Here is a 12,709-nt window from a genome sequence, read left to right on the forward strand (position 1 = left end):
TATCATCATTCATTGAGGCAGTGAGAACCTGCTAAAACCTTGCAGCTCTGATTAATGAGAGAATGGTATAAAATGTGCATGTGTTTACATCCTTCAACACAGAACTACACCAAGCAATGCCACCAGGCCAAATGCGTATCTTAATAATGTTAGGCATTCCGTATAAATCATTTTGCTAACGGTTTAGAATATTTCAGTTTTGTATTTGGAAAAGCACAGGCTGTAAGTGGATTCATAGAAGCAACTTGTGGAGGTTATCCAGACTAGTTCTCTACTTAGAATTAAAGGATGTCATATCCAGAAGGAACTCTGGAGACCTTCTGGCCGGACCTCTTCATTATACCTGAAACCAAGGCCCAGAAAAGCTAAATGACTTGCTTAAGCTCACACAGTTAATGAGTCTCAAGGCCAAGACTCAAGGCCAGAAGAGCCATCTGTCCATGTCTATCTTAAAGGCTTCCTAGCCCTACTTCACCTCAGGATATTGACCCTGGCCCAGGCCATCAACAGCAGTCAAGCCTTTGGTAACACTACCTCTCCCTAGAGTGCCTAATTCCCCTTCCACATACATCTATTCATCTTTTAAGACTCCACTCAAGAATCACCTCCTATATGAAGCCTTTCCTGGTCTTCCCACAGCCCCCACAGATTTGGCTCTGCTCTGTATACTCTTGCTGTGGTACATGGAATACAACATTGAAGTGATCGATTTTCATGTCTCTCCACCCAGAGACTTCAAACCCTTGGAGGGCAAGGACCATGCCACATGTTTATCTATAAACCCTGTCCTGAAGGCAATGCCAGGCAGTTGTTAGATACTTATGAAGGCTGACACTGAATAAATGAATAAAGGTAAACAAAACCCCAAGACAGAGCTAAAAGGGGTAGACTCATCTCCAAAGGCAAAGATCCCCAAAAGAGCACTTAGACTACAGAGAGCCTCAGCCCAGCGGCTCCCTATCCTGGCTATGCATTACAAGCATCTGGGAAGGTCTGGAATAAAACCTCCCCCAGCCCAACATCAGACAAACTAAAATCAAATTTTTAAAGAAAGGCCCAATTATCTATAGTTTTGCAAAATTATCCAGATGAGTTCTATAAAAAAAGAAGGCTGCAAACCACTAGTAGCAACAAGAAATCCCACACAGTCCCTGTATCAAGTCTTGAGCAACTCTATAGGTTCAGCCACCTAGCAGAGAAATCAACACTTCCATACGGCATCCAGCACACAGGCACTCACAAAGGTCTTCCCTCCATGTTCACATGACAACCATCTAATTCATTACACTCAACAGATCATAGCACAAAGTGGCATGGTCTTCAGACAAATTAGATGCAAACAACTTAGGGATCTACGAGGATGAAAAATTCATCAAGCCAACATATTTCAAAGGTGAATGATTCTCCTACTTATTGGAAAATGGAAGTAAAATTGTTACCTTTAATTCTAGCCAAACTACAACTTAAGAATAGATAATAAAGCCTGATGATGAAGAAGAGAAATAACAACATAGGAATAAACTTCCCTGGACCCCAAGATAACAGGAATCTGCCACCTCCTATTGTAATAAATGACAATAGCAGTAATCAAACCTTACATGCACATAGGAATTTATATTTAACAAAATACTTCCATAGTCATTAATTGATTTCAACCTCACAATAGCTTCATGGGGCATATCATGAAAATTGTTTCTTTATATTCTAATTTTACAGATGAGAACAACTGAAGTTCCAAGTAGATCTATGGCAAGCTCAAAGCTAAGGCAAGCAAAGGGTAGAACCAAAACCATTTGACAGGTCCTTAATGTCTAAATGAGGTTCTTGCTGCTCCACACCCCTTCACTAATCTCACAATAAAGACTCTCTCCTGAGACCTTATACTACCTGAAGAAGAAATACTGTTGCTTCTCCTCCAAAACTTGTGAAATACAAAATTATTCAGAAATCATTTTCACCCCACCAAAGTTCCACGGTGCTGCAACCAATTCCTGTTTCCTCTATTAATCTATCTTCTCTTTACACATTATTGAGAAATTGGCTTTTTTAAGCACTAAAGACCAAATATAATATCCAACTGGCAATTATATCACCAAATACAATGCAAGAAGTATTGAAAATTGTATTAGGTTGGCACAAAAGTTACTGCCGTTTTTGCCATTAAAAGTAATACTGGTATTAGGTTGGTGCAAAAGTATTACAAGTAATGGCAAAAACCACAGTTATTTTTGTACCATCCTAATATTTAATGCAAATAATGCCATTCTAAGCATACATAAAAACCAGTAAATCAAGTGTAGAATGTGGAGCACAAAGACATGTGTTTCTAACTTCATTCCTCTATGAATGTTTCTTTTAGGGCATAAAATGTTCTATGAAAGCAAGACCATGGGAAGAACTGGCATATGTGTTTGGGAAGAGGAAAAGGTTATTGAGTGCCTACTATGTGTCAGGCACTGAGCTGAGCGCTTCCACATATTAATGTTTTACACTTGAGTTTTCATTAACAGCGCTACTCTGTACTAGTAATAAAAGATAAAGAAATCCAGGCTCACAGGGTAAGTTGGTTATCTTCACACGATTGGAACAGAGCAAAACCAGACTCAGCAAAATCCTGCTCAGGCAGTCCTGTTCCAAAGTCCTTTTCATTATACTCTTTCCACTTATAAAAATGCTCAATTACACTCCCAGATACAGTGGAAATGCCAAGGCCTCTGAGCTTTTTCCAGACCCACATCTTGCAGCCCATTCAGGTCTCCACTCTGCCTGGACAGCATTAATTCCTAAATAGTCGCGGCCGCGCACGGTGGCTCAACCCTGTAATCCCAGCACTTTGGGAGGCCCAGACGGGCGGATCACGAGGTCAGGAGATCGAGACCATTCTGGCTAACACGGTGAAACCCCGTCTCTACTAAAAAATACAAAAAAAACTAGCTGGGCGTGGTGGCGGGCGCCTGCAGTCCCAGATACTCGGGAGGCTGAGGCAGGAGAATGGCGTAAACCCGGCAGGCGGAGCTTGCAGTGAGCTGAGATCCGGCCACTGCATTGCAGCCTGGGCAACAGAGCAAGACTCCGTCTCAAAAAAAAAAAAAAAAAAAAAAAATCCTAAATAGTCTATACTCTCACTGTCCCCACTTGCACCTCAATGTTAAGAGTTTTGCCATTCTATATCATTTTTAAAGCAGTGGTTTTACCCCCACAGAAGACACTGGAAAATCTGGAGACATTTTCAGCTGCAACAACTTAGGGGTGCTGCTGTTTTGTAGCTGGATGAGGCCAGGGAGGCTGCTATGTATCTTGCAATGCACAGTACAGCCCCCACAACAAAGAATCACCCAGCCCCAAATCTCAGGAGTGCTGAGAATGAGAAACCCTGCCTTAGAGTGAGAATGTGATTTAATAAATGTTCTTCCTCCCCAATAAAATGAGACCATAACCACCATGAGGAATAACTGAGACAATATACATAGAAACCTCTGGCGCACAGTGAGCGCTCAGTCCTAATTAGATAATCTGATTACACGCTTCTTAAGAGTAGGAACCTCCTCAGTTAGCTCTGCATTATTCCCATACAAAGCACAGGGCTTTTTTTCATGGGCACTCAACAAATGTGAAAGAATGTATTCTTTATGTTAGAAATTCTTGAATAAAAAACAAATGCCACTATTATCTATAAAACACACCATTTTCCCATACTCACTCCTTGCCAAACAGTAAGTGAATAGTACATGATTCATTGCAGCAGGCTATGAAAAGCTACAGTGTATCCTGGGTAGTGTTATAGAATCACCTCCACAAATAAACTATTAATAAACTTACTATTGAAATGTTTTATCTTATTTTAGCAGAAGGTGAATGAAGAGATCACAATATACAGATATGAGAAAATCTCCACCCAAAAGGCCGAGATTTTGCTATGTGAGGTCAGTTTTGACAATATTGATTCTCAGGTCTTGAGTTAAATTATTCCGCTGTAAACTGTCATCATAAGCATATCAAATAAAAACACTGAAAGTCAAATCTTTGAACAAGCCAAAACAGGTGGGTATCACATCTCAGGTCAAAATCTTTTGATTTTTGCTTTTCTTGGTTTATGTAAGTTTGAGTCAGCATGGAAATCCTAAAATAAATGATTGCAAAAACTGTTAGGATTAGCATTCACTCAAGTGACCTATAACAGGATAACATACAATCATTTTGCAGTTTCTGGAGGTGCAGTCCCCAGATCTTGAACAACAGAATGAGCATTTACACTTATTAAATGTTCACAGAGGATACCCCAGACCCACTGAATCAAAATTTCAGAAGTTGGAGCCTGGAAATCTATATTTTAATCCTTTCTCAGATATTCATTTTACATACTAAAGTTTGAGGACCTCTGCCAGGAGATGAAACCCCAGAAAACTGCTTTGCCTCATTTTGTAAATTTCTAGCATACTCTTCTTGCTTCTGCAGACTACTGGTAATTCATTAAACATAAGATCTACATCACCATCCCTTTACAAAAAAAAAATAGGTAGAGCATTTTGTTTATTGCTTTTGTGCAAATATATTTTTCTAAAGTACAAAAATTAATATTTTATGAAAATGCTAAAAAAAATTTTAAACTAGGAACCAATATACAAAGAATTATCAAGGAAAACATAGCTCAATTCTGGGCCCCACAAGTGTCAACATTTACTATGTGCCAGACTAGGATAGCGTAATGGTCTACACAGACTAGGTCTCTGACTTTATTTTCCCTTGACTTATGTATTTAAATTGCTAAATACAGACATAAACAAGGAAGTAAGATAATTCAGAGAGTGGCAATACCATAAAAACAATAAAACAGGTTAATGTAATAAAGAAAGTTTGTGGCAGAGGGAAGCAGAGGCAGTGGCTGGCTGTAGTAGATGCAGGGATGAAAAGTGGCTTCCTTGAGAAGGTAACATTTGAGCTGAGACCTGAAGGGGAAGGAGCCTGCCATGAGAGGGCTGGGGGGAAACTGTTCTAAGTAGAGGGAACTATAACTATAAAGACTCTGAAGTGAGAACAAGGTGCTCATTCTAACAGAAATTAAATTATATATTCAAAAAGTTTTATGGAATATAAAACTATTTACAAGCATAAAACATGACTTTTAGCAATAGAACAGTTCCAGCGCAGAAGCAGGGATAATGAAGGGCCTCAGGTCTATGCCACAAGAATGAATCAAGCAGCTGAGGCTACATTGCCTGGACAACAGGAGGCATAAGCATATGTTTGGAGGAAGAAGGGAGAAATCTTCACATATCAAAAGGACTACATTCTTTTTTTTTTTTTTTTTTTTTTTTTGAGATGGAGTTTCCCTCTTCTTGCCCAGGCTGGAGTGCAATGGTGGGATCTCAGCTCACTGCAACCTCCACCTCCCTGGTTCAAGTGATTCTCCTGCCTCAGCCTCCCGAGTAGCTGGGATTACAGGCATGTGCCACCATGCCCGGCTAATTTTGTATTTTGGGTAGACACGGGGTTTCTCCATGTTGGTCAGGCTGGTCTCAAACTCCTGACCTCAGGTGATCTGCCCGCCTCAGCCTCCCAAAGTGCTGGGATTACAGGTGTGAGCCACCACGGCCGGCCCAAAAGGTCTACATTCTTGTGAAAGAATATTTAATTTTAAATTTTAAATAGCTCTAGAGGTATGAAATGGGGTTTTAATGGTAAACATTTTAGAGAGGCAGGATCTCAGCACAATGTGAGAACATTCAAAGGAATTTCAGGAAAATGGACTGACAGAAAAGTAATGAGTTCCACATGACTGGAGGTGATCAAGGATGGGCTGGACAGCCAGCTGGCAGAGGAGAACTCAGAATGAGGACTATGAAGATTCTCATAGCCCATTGGAAATATACACACTCACAGCATCTCTCTCTCATAAGCACTATAGCCACCACAATGGCCTCCCTATCTTGCACTTTACAACCTTAAGAAGCATTGAAAAGAAATATGAGAAATACTTAGGAATCCTTCATATTCCTAATTCACATTATCACCCTGGGATAAAATATGTCTTCATCTCCATAATAACCAATCTATATTCAAAAGGGCAAATTAGGAGACAGGATAGACCAACATTTATTTAAACCCTATGGCTAATTTGTAGTGGTATCTTACCAGTAAACATTAAACAATTATTTCAATTTACTAAAAGAATTACTCTATTTTAACAAAAATGTGTCCAGATTCCATTAGGTTCCCAATAGGTGGCATGCCGATAAACAGCCAAGACCTTTAGTAAATGGGTATGTGGTCTTTTGTTGGTTTATTTTTTAATGCAGCCATGAGCAGAAGGAGATGGTTTCCTCATTAAAAGTCCTGAGGGTGAATTACTATTCTTTATTATTTACCTACGCTCCTCGGTAAATAAAAGCAAAAAACAGACACTGAATCACTACTTGATTACCTAGGACCAAAATGCTAAAGATAAACAAATCTAACTTTGCCCAAAACAGGAATAAGCTAGAATTGGGAGTAAGACTAGAAGCAACTTTGAAAAACTAAACATTTTTAAATGGCTTTTATATAAAATATTTATATTTTTACATCTAGATGTACCTGACTCAAATACAGATACATTCAGAGAATACCTACATATACTTTTTATTATATTAAGTACGTTTCTTTAAAACTACCTGTAAACAAAATTATATTATGACTCTCTTAGGGCAGCTTATAAAAAAGAAACTTAAAATAAATTTTTCCATAAAATAAAGGTTATGTCCATAGACTTATTCGTAAAATTATACCTGACTTTATGAAAACCAGGAATACCAAAAGAGAGACTTTAAAAATTAAAATCAAAGGCTTAGCATTTGATATGGTTTGGCTGTGCCCCCAACCAAATTTCATCTTGAATTGTAGTTCCCATAATCCCCATGTGTTACGGGAGAGACCAGGTGGAGATAATTGAATCACGGAGGCGGTTTCCCCCATCCTGTTCTCATGATAGTGAGTTAATTCTCATGAGAGCTGATGGTTTATAAGGGGCTTCCCCTTCACTGGGTACTGATTCTCTCTCCTGCCACCCTGTGAAGCGGTGCCTTCCGCCAAGATTGTAAGTTTCCTGAGGCCTCCTCAGCCATGCAGAACTGTGAGTCAATTAAACCTCTATCCTTTGTAAATTACTCAGTCTCAAGTATTTCTTCATAGCGTCGTGAGAACAGACTAATACAGTATTTAACATAAAGAAAATACTTACCATATGATTTTATGTATAAAGGCCTCCTCCTAGAGCTACAACATTTCTATTTATACCTATAGTTTAGAAATATACATATTCCATAAAAGTTGTATAATCTATAGTGCAAACAATCACTTTTTAATGTAATTTACTTTAGGCTCACATATCTTTTAGCTCATATGTTGCTATTTTATTAAATTTTAATCTTTCAGAATTCAGAATGACAGCAGGACTGGATTAGTGGCCTCAGGAAACACAGGGTCTGTTCATGAGCAGTGCCACCTAACATCATCTGGTTGCCTAGAAACCAAACCCTTAACTAGGCAGGGAGTTATAATTCTTTAAGTAAATCATCACAAGACCCCAAAGCATTTCTTTATTTTTTTTTTTTTTTCTTTGAGACATGGTCTCATGCTCTCGCCCAGACTAGAGTGCAATGGCAAGATCTCGGCTCACTGCAACTTCTGCCTCCCAGGCTCAAGATACTCTCCTGCCTCAGTCTCTTGAGTAGCTGAGATTACAGGCGCATGCCACTACCACCTGGCTAATTTTTGTATTTTTAGTAGAGACGGGGTTTCATCATGTTGGCCCAGCTGGTCTTGAACTCTGAGGTCAAATGATCCACCTGCCCTGGTCTCCCAAAGTGCTGGGATTACAGGTGTGAGCCACTGCACCTGGCCAGGCCCCAAAGCATTTCTAACTACATTCTCATTTGACTAATACACAGAAAAGCTGTGGTGGTTACAAAACAATGAAAACAATGGCGCTGGTAAGAGACCAAATCTCCTGTCCCAAAGTTCACTGCATTCACCATGACCATTCTTTGTAGAATCCCCCTTAACTTGGAAGGTGCCATAGTACTGATCAACCACCAAGAGAACGGAATCCTGTAGAATAATAATGTTGACAACCTAGCTGCTAAATATATTCCCTCTCTAAAAAGATCTGAGACCTCTTGCCATTTGTTTCCGTGCCTTTTTCAAATAACAAGAAATTATGGAAAATTCTGGATTTTCCAAATATTCTCATCCTTAATTGAATCTCTTGGTATCTCCTCTTATAAGAGTGCAGAGTTTCACCTCTTGAATTAGTGTACCAAGCTGTGAACTATCTCCCAAATGCATATCCTATGGGTGGGAAACAATGAAATGGAAAGGCTCTAAGAAATGGCACCATAAAACCAACACCATGCTACAGAGTTGCTCCTTCATATTGACAGCAAATCAGAAGTAATTTTCTACCTAAGTCAGATCTTCATTCATTAGTTACTTCACAAGTTCAATCCATTTTCTCAAAACGCAGTAACACAATCTTCCAACCTAATTATCTTCATTGCAAGTACTTAAAAGCTTTGCTGAGACACATTTCTTTCTGTGTCAGACAGGATCAACGTCAAGTGAGCAGGTTGGGTAGACTACATTCTGTCTAATGGTAAAAGGTGGACAATTTAGGAAATAATCGTTTCTTGCAAGGGAGAAATTTCTCCCTGGACACCAAGGGAAACCTCTGGTAAATAAACATATAAATGTGTATCCACTTACAATTGTGCTTTAAAAAACAGAATCTCAAGAATACCCTATAAATAATACTTCTGAAATTCTGCAGAATTGAAAATATTACAACCTGAATGATTAATAAATTTAATTAACTGAGAAAAGTTTAGGGCTCAGCAGGAATTTTTAAAAATAGAACACGAGATAATTTGTAATGGAAATGCCATCCCATATCGCTGCCACTAGGGAAAATGATGGATATTTCCCTATAAATTATCATGAGGAAACAGTTGGTTTGTTTTGATGGCATTTCAATAGCTCATTCAACAAAACCCCAAAAGCTTTAGTCCAAAAACAGTTCACTTTCATTTTTTTTTTGACAATCAGAAAAGGAATCAACTCACATTTTCAACCATTTTTTTGTAGATTATACTTGGGGAAAATACCTTTCAAAAACACTTTTTGAGTGAATTTGTAAGCAAAAATTAGTAAACAGACAAGCAAGACTTCTTATTCCATAGCTCCGTCTCAACTCAAGTTTAACTTTTAATTATTTCCTAAAATTCGTCGCTGCTATTAAGCTTTTGCTTTGTGAGGTAACCAAGTTTTCTTCCAATACTGTTCACTCAACTCATTTAATTCATGCCCTAGGCCAATAACACATCTACTTTTCCAGCTGCAATAGTTTAATAGCTTAAATTTCTAAAGTAGATGGCATTCTTTTCTCTTTCAAAAACCAGTTCTGGCAGTGATTAAAGTAAAGGAAACTGAACGCTTGAAGAGCTTCAAATAAGTGGCGTCAGAATTCATGTGTCACATATAAACACAGTCATATATAATGAAGGGAAATACCCAAATCACAGAATCCAGTTTAGGCAACATAACCACAGATATATTTTAAAACATGGAGAGTCAATCAACAAGTATATTAATTCATTTTAAATTTGTTGGGAGCCATTTATGAGCAAGTATAGATAGCACTGCAATTCGCCATTCATGAACTGAAACCATACATAAGCCACACAGAGGCTCAATGTACTTACCTTATAAACTTGCCCATATGTTCCATTTCCAACAAGTTCCACCAATTCAAAGATCCCTGCGGGGTCCTGAAAGAAAATAAACAATAAAAATTCAAACAATATTCCAGGCATTGCCTTAATCAAAAGCAAATACTTACCTAAATTAAGCAAATAAATAACAACTTTAGCTTACGGGGCTCTCATGTGTTAACATTTAATACTATCAAAATTTTAAAATTTAAGTCAGCTGCAGCTATGAAATTAGCCAAGTTCCATTTTCTTTCCATTTTACATTTCTATGAAATGTGTTTAAATCAGGCAAAAGGAGATGCTTTTTCAAGTGAAATAATAAAAAAGAATTAACACATTTCTCACTGTCAAATGGAAACACACTTGCAGGAGCTACATCGAGATAAAGTGAAAGACTCATCATCCTGAGAAGGTTCTAATGTTCTAGGATGTTTCTCTTTGAAATATCTGAGCTGTTCATTGTGTTGAGTGAGCCCTGGTAGTTAAGAACGGTGTTCCTGCATTGTGGGGCAATCTTACCTATGGCCGTCAACAGTTTCCAAGGGAAAATAGAGTCAACTTAACTACCTGTCTCAGAAAGATTTTCTTTGGATTCATCTCTCTTCTGTAATACTGCTTCTACAAAATATACTTTTGAGGATAGCCTCCAGTTCCTGTAGTACCTGCTGAGTAACTGCAGGATTTAAAATGCAAACTAAATTGGAGAATTATTCAAGTTCTTACCACCAATCAGTTGTCTACTAACCTCGGGAGTCAGCTAAATGTTACAGTGTTCAATAAATATCCAATAATTACTGCTATTATAACTGAATTAGTATCCCAAAGAAGTTGAAAAGAAAAATCAAAGCCTATAAAATTCTATTCAGAGGCAGAAATTGACTTTTACCCCTTACTGATTCCTAACTGGACAGAAATTGCTTCTTTAAAGGCATAAATCTAGGAGTCACAAACTTAAATGTCTGCAGAGGCCAGGCCAGTAACATAAACAAGTAAAGTGGTTCAGTTGGGGCCTGTGGCAAACTGAGCAACCCCAGCCTCTTTGAGGGAGGTAGGATGTGGTGGGGTGGAGTTTACCTAGTTGGAGCCAACTGTTGTCTTGTCAACATATTAGCACAATATTGCCAGGTCTAAAGATTTTTCAAGAGAAACTGAACATTGCATTTAATGTGAGATCTCCTATTTTTTTAAGTGTTAGGCATTTAATTTAAAAAATATTCTTAGGAACAAATAAAAATAGACTGCGCTTTTGGCCTATCTCTACCGGACACTTACATGAGAGCAATGCCATATATTATTACAATGGGTAGCTGAGAGGCAGGCAGGGAACAGCCTGAACTTCAGATTCAGACAGACCTGGGTTAAATACCAGCTGTGCCTCAACTAGCTATGTGATCCTAGGAGACCCCGCGAGAGCAACATATTGTCTGGGCCTGCAGGGATGACATCTACCTAGTCATGCTCTTGTGAAGAATAAGTGTGGGCTTTGCACAATGCCTTGCACGTAGTCAGAAATCTATTAATACCTAATAGTAACCACTTTTAAGCTGAGAAATTCCACACCACCAGCAGGATTTAATGGGGGAAGGGGAAAATGAGTTTCTCTGCTATTCTGGGGAAAGGGAAAAATGAGTTTGATCTGACAAGTCAGGATGCTTTAAAGTCCAGTCTGTGGTAAATCAAACTCAAGAAAAGCCCCTGGGTAGATGCCTTCAAAGATTCCACACAGAGAACAAATAAAAACAAAAACAAAAAGCAAAGCACCCAACAGATTAAACACTTAGTCACTGAGAAAGATTGGAATTAGCACTACATTACCCACTCTTACGAAGCCAGAAAGGCAAGAAACCACACTCCATGCTCATGTCCTGAAAACTCCAGAAGTCCAGAAGTTCCAGTTATGCCCCACCTGGTCTGGGAGGTGTGGTTCCAGACAGAACCACAAAACTGGAAAACACTGTTAAGGGACTAAAGCTCTGAGTCGACCAACACCCCATAGCTAAAAGACACTGTCAAGGCCACCTGGGAGGCCTCAGGATAGGAAAGAAAAGTTCTGTTGGTTAAACTACTAGGCCATTAGAGCAGCAGGTTTTATTACAAACGGAATTAGAAAGAAATGAGGAAAAGAAAAAAAAAGCCCATAAATGGTGGCAGCTGCTGTTTGTTTCTAAGCTGTGCTTCCCAGTAGTTTGTTTGCTTGGTGGTGTTTCTGCAACATATTTGGAGAGAAGTTCTACATTTGCTTGAAATATCTCAATTGTGTTTTCAACATTCATTTTTCTTGACTAAAAAAAAAATAACAAAAAGAGAAGAGATACAGGACAGTGATGAATGGCTGCCTCAAGGAACCTGGGAATCAAATAGGGATGTACGACGAGGGCAGGAGCACAAACAGGTGCAGAGCAGGGATCAGCTTCTACACCCAGGGGTCACTCACCTCAGGGTACCTTCTCAGAGCTGGGGTTAGTAGGTAGGTCTCAGGAGGATCTAGACAGCTGACTTGTGACGCTCTTTTCTCTCCTTGAATAAGCTATTCTTGGGTATGTGTCACAACCAATCAAAACCAAGGAGGCTCAATGCTGAGCCTTTAGTTCAAACTGCTAGGAGAAGGTTTTCGCTGGACACATCCAAGGGCCTCTGAAGCGAAGTTCAGAGGAACTAAAGAGTTCCACTGGCAACTGGCCTTGCATGGGCAACCAAACTGGAAAGAATCATATCAGATGGGTTCCCCAGGAATAAACTCCGAGACTCCCTGAGATTTACACTGTGTGAGTTTATTGGGGTATGCCTCAGAATCAACACCTGCCGGAGAGGAAAGGAAGAACTGGACTGAGCCGAAGGAAGAGCTGAACTGAAATGTAGTGGTAACAAAAACTTCTTCTGATCCATGAGAGCGCTGGAGCTAGGATAGCCCTTCAGAATTATCCTACCTGGAAGCATCAGGCCTTTGAATCCCACCTCCATTGACT

General features: G+C 39.1%; 1 protein-coding gene across 24 annotated transcripts in view; it reads right to left on the bottom strand.

Annotated features, from left to right (window-relative positions):
* TNIK (TRAF2 and NCK interacting kinase) overlaps positions 1 to 12,709 on the bottom strand; it is a 408,234-nt gene that overhangs the window by 309,360 nt on the left and 86,165 nt on the right. For all 24 annotated transcript variants that reach the window (XM_077990083.1, XM_077990077.1, XM_077990073.1 and 21 more), the window contains 1 exon segment: positions 9,735 to 9,800. Coding sequence is in view for 14 of the 24 variants with exons in the window: in XM_077990091.1 (XP_077846217.1) it covers positions 9,735 to 9,800 (66 nt within the window). In the remaining 10 variants the exon portion in view is untranslated.

Source organism: Macaca mulatta, chromosome 2 (assembly GCF_049350105.2).
Source record: "Macaca mulatta isolate MMU2019108-1 chromosome 2, T2T-MMU8v2.0, whole genome shotgun sequence".
Lineage (NCBI taxonomy): Eukaryota > Metazoa > Chordata > Mammalia > Primates > Cercopithecidae > Macaca > Macaca mulatta.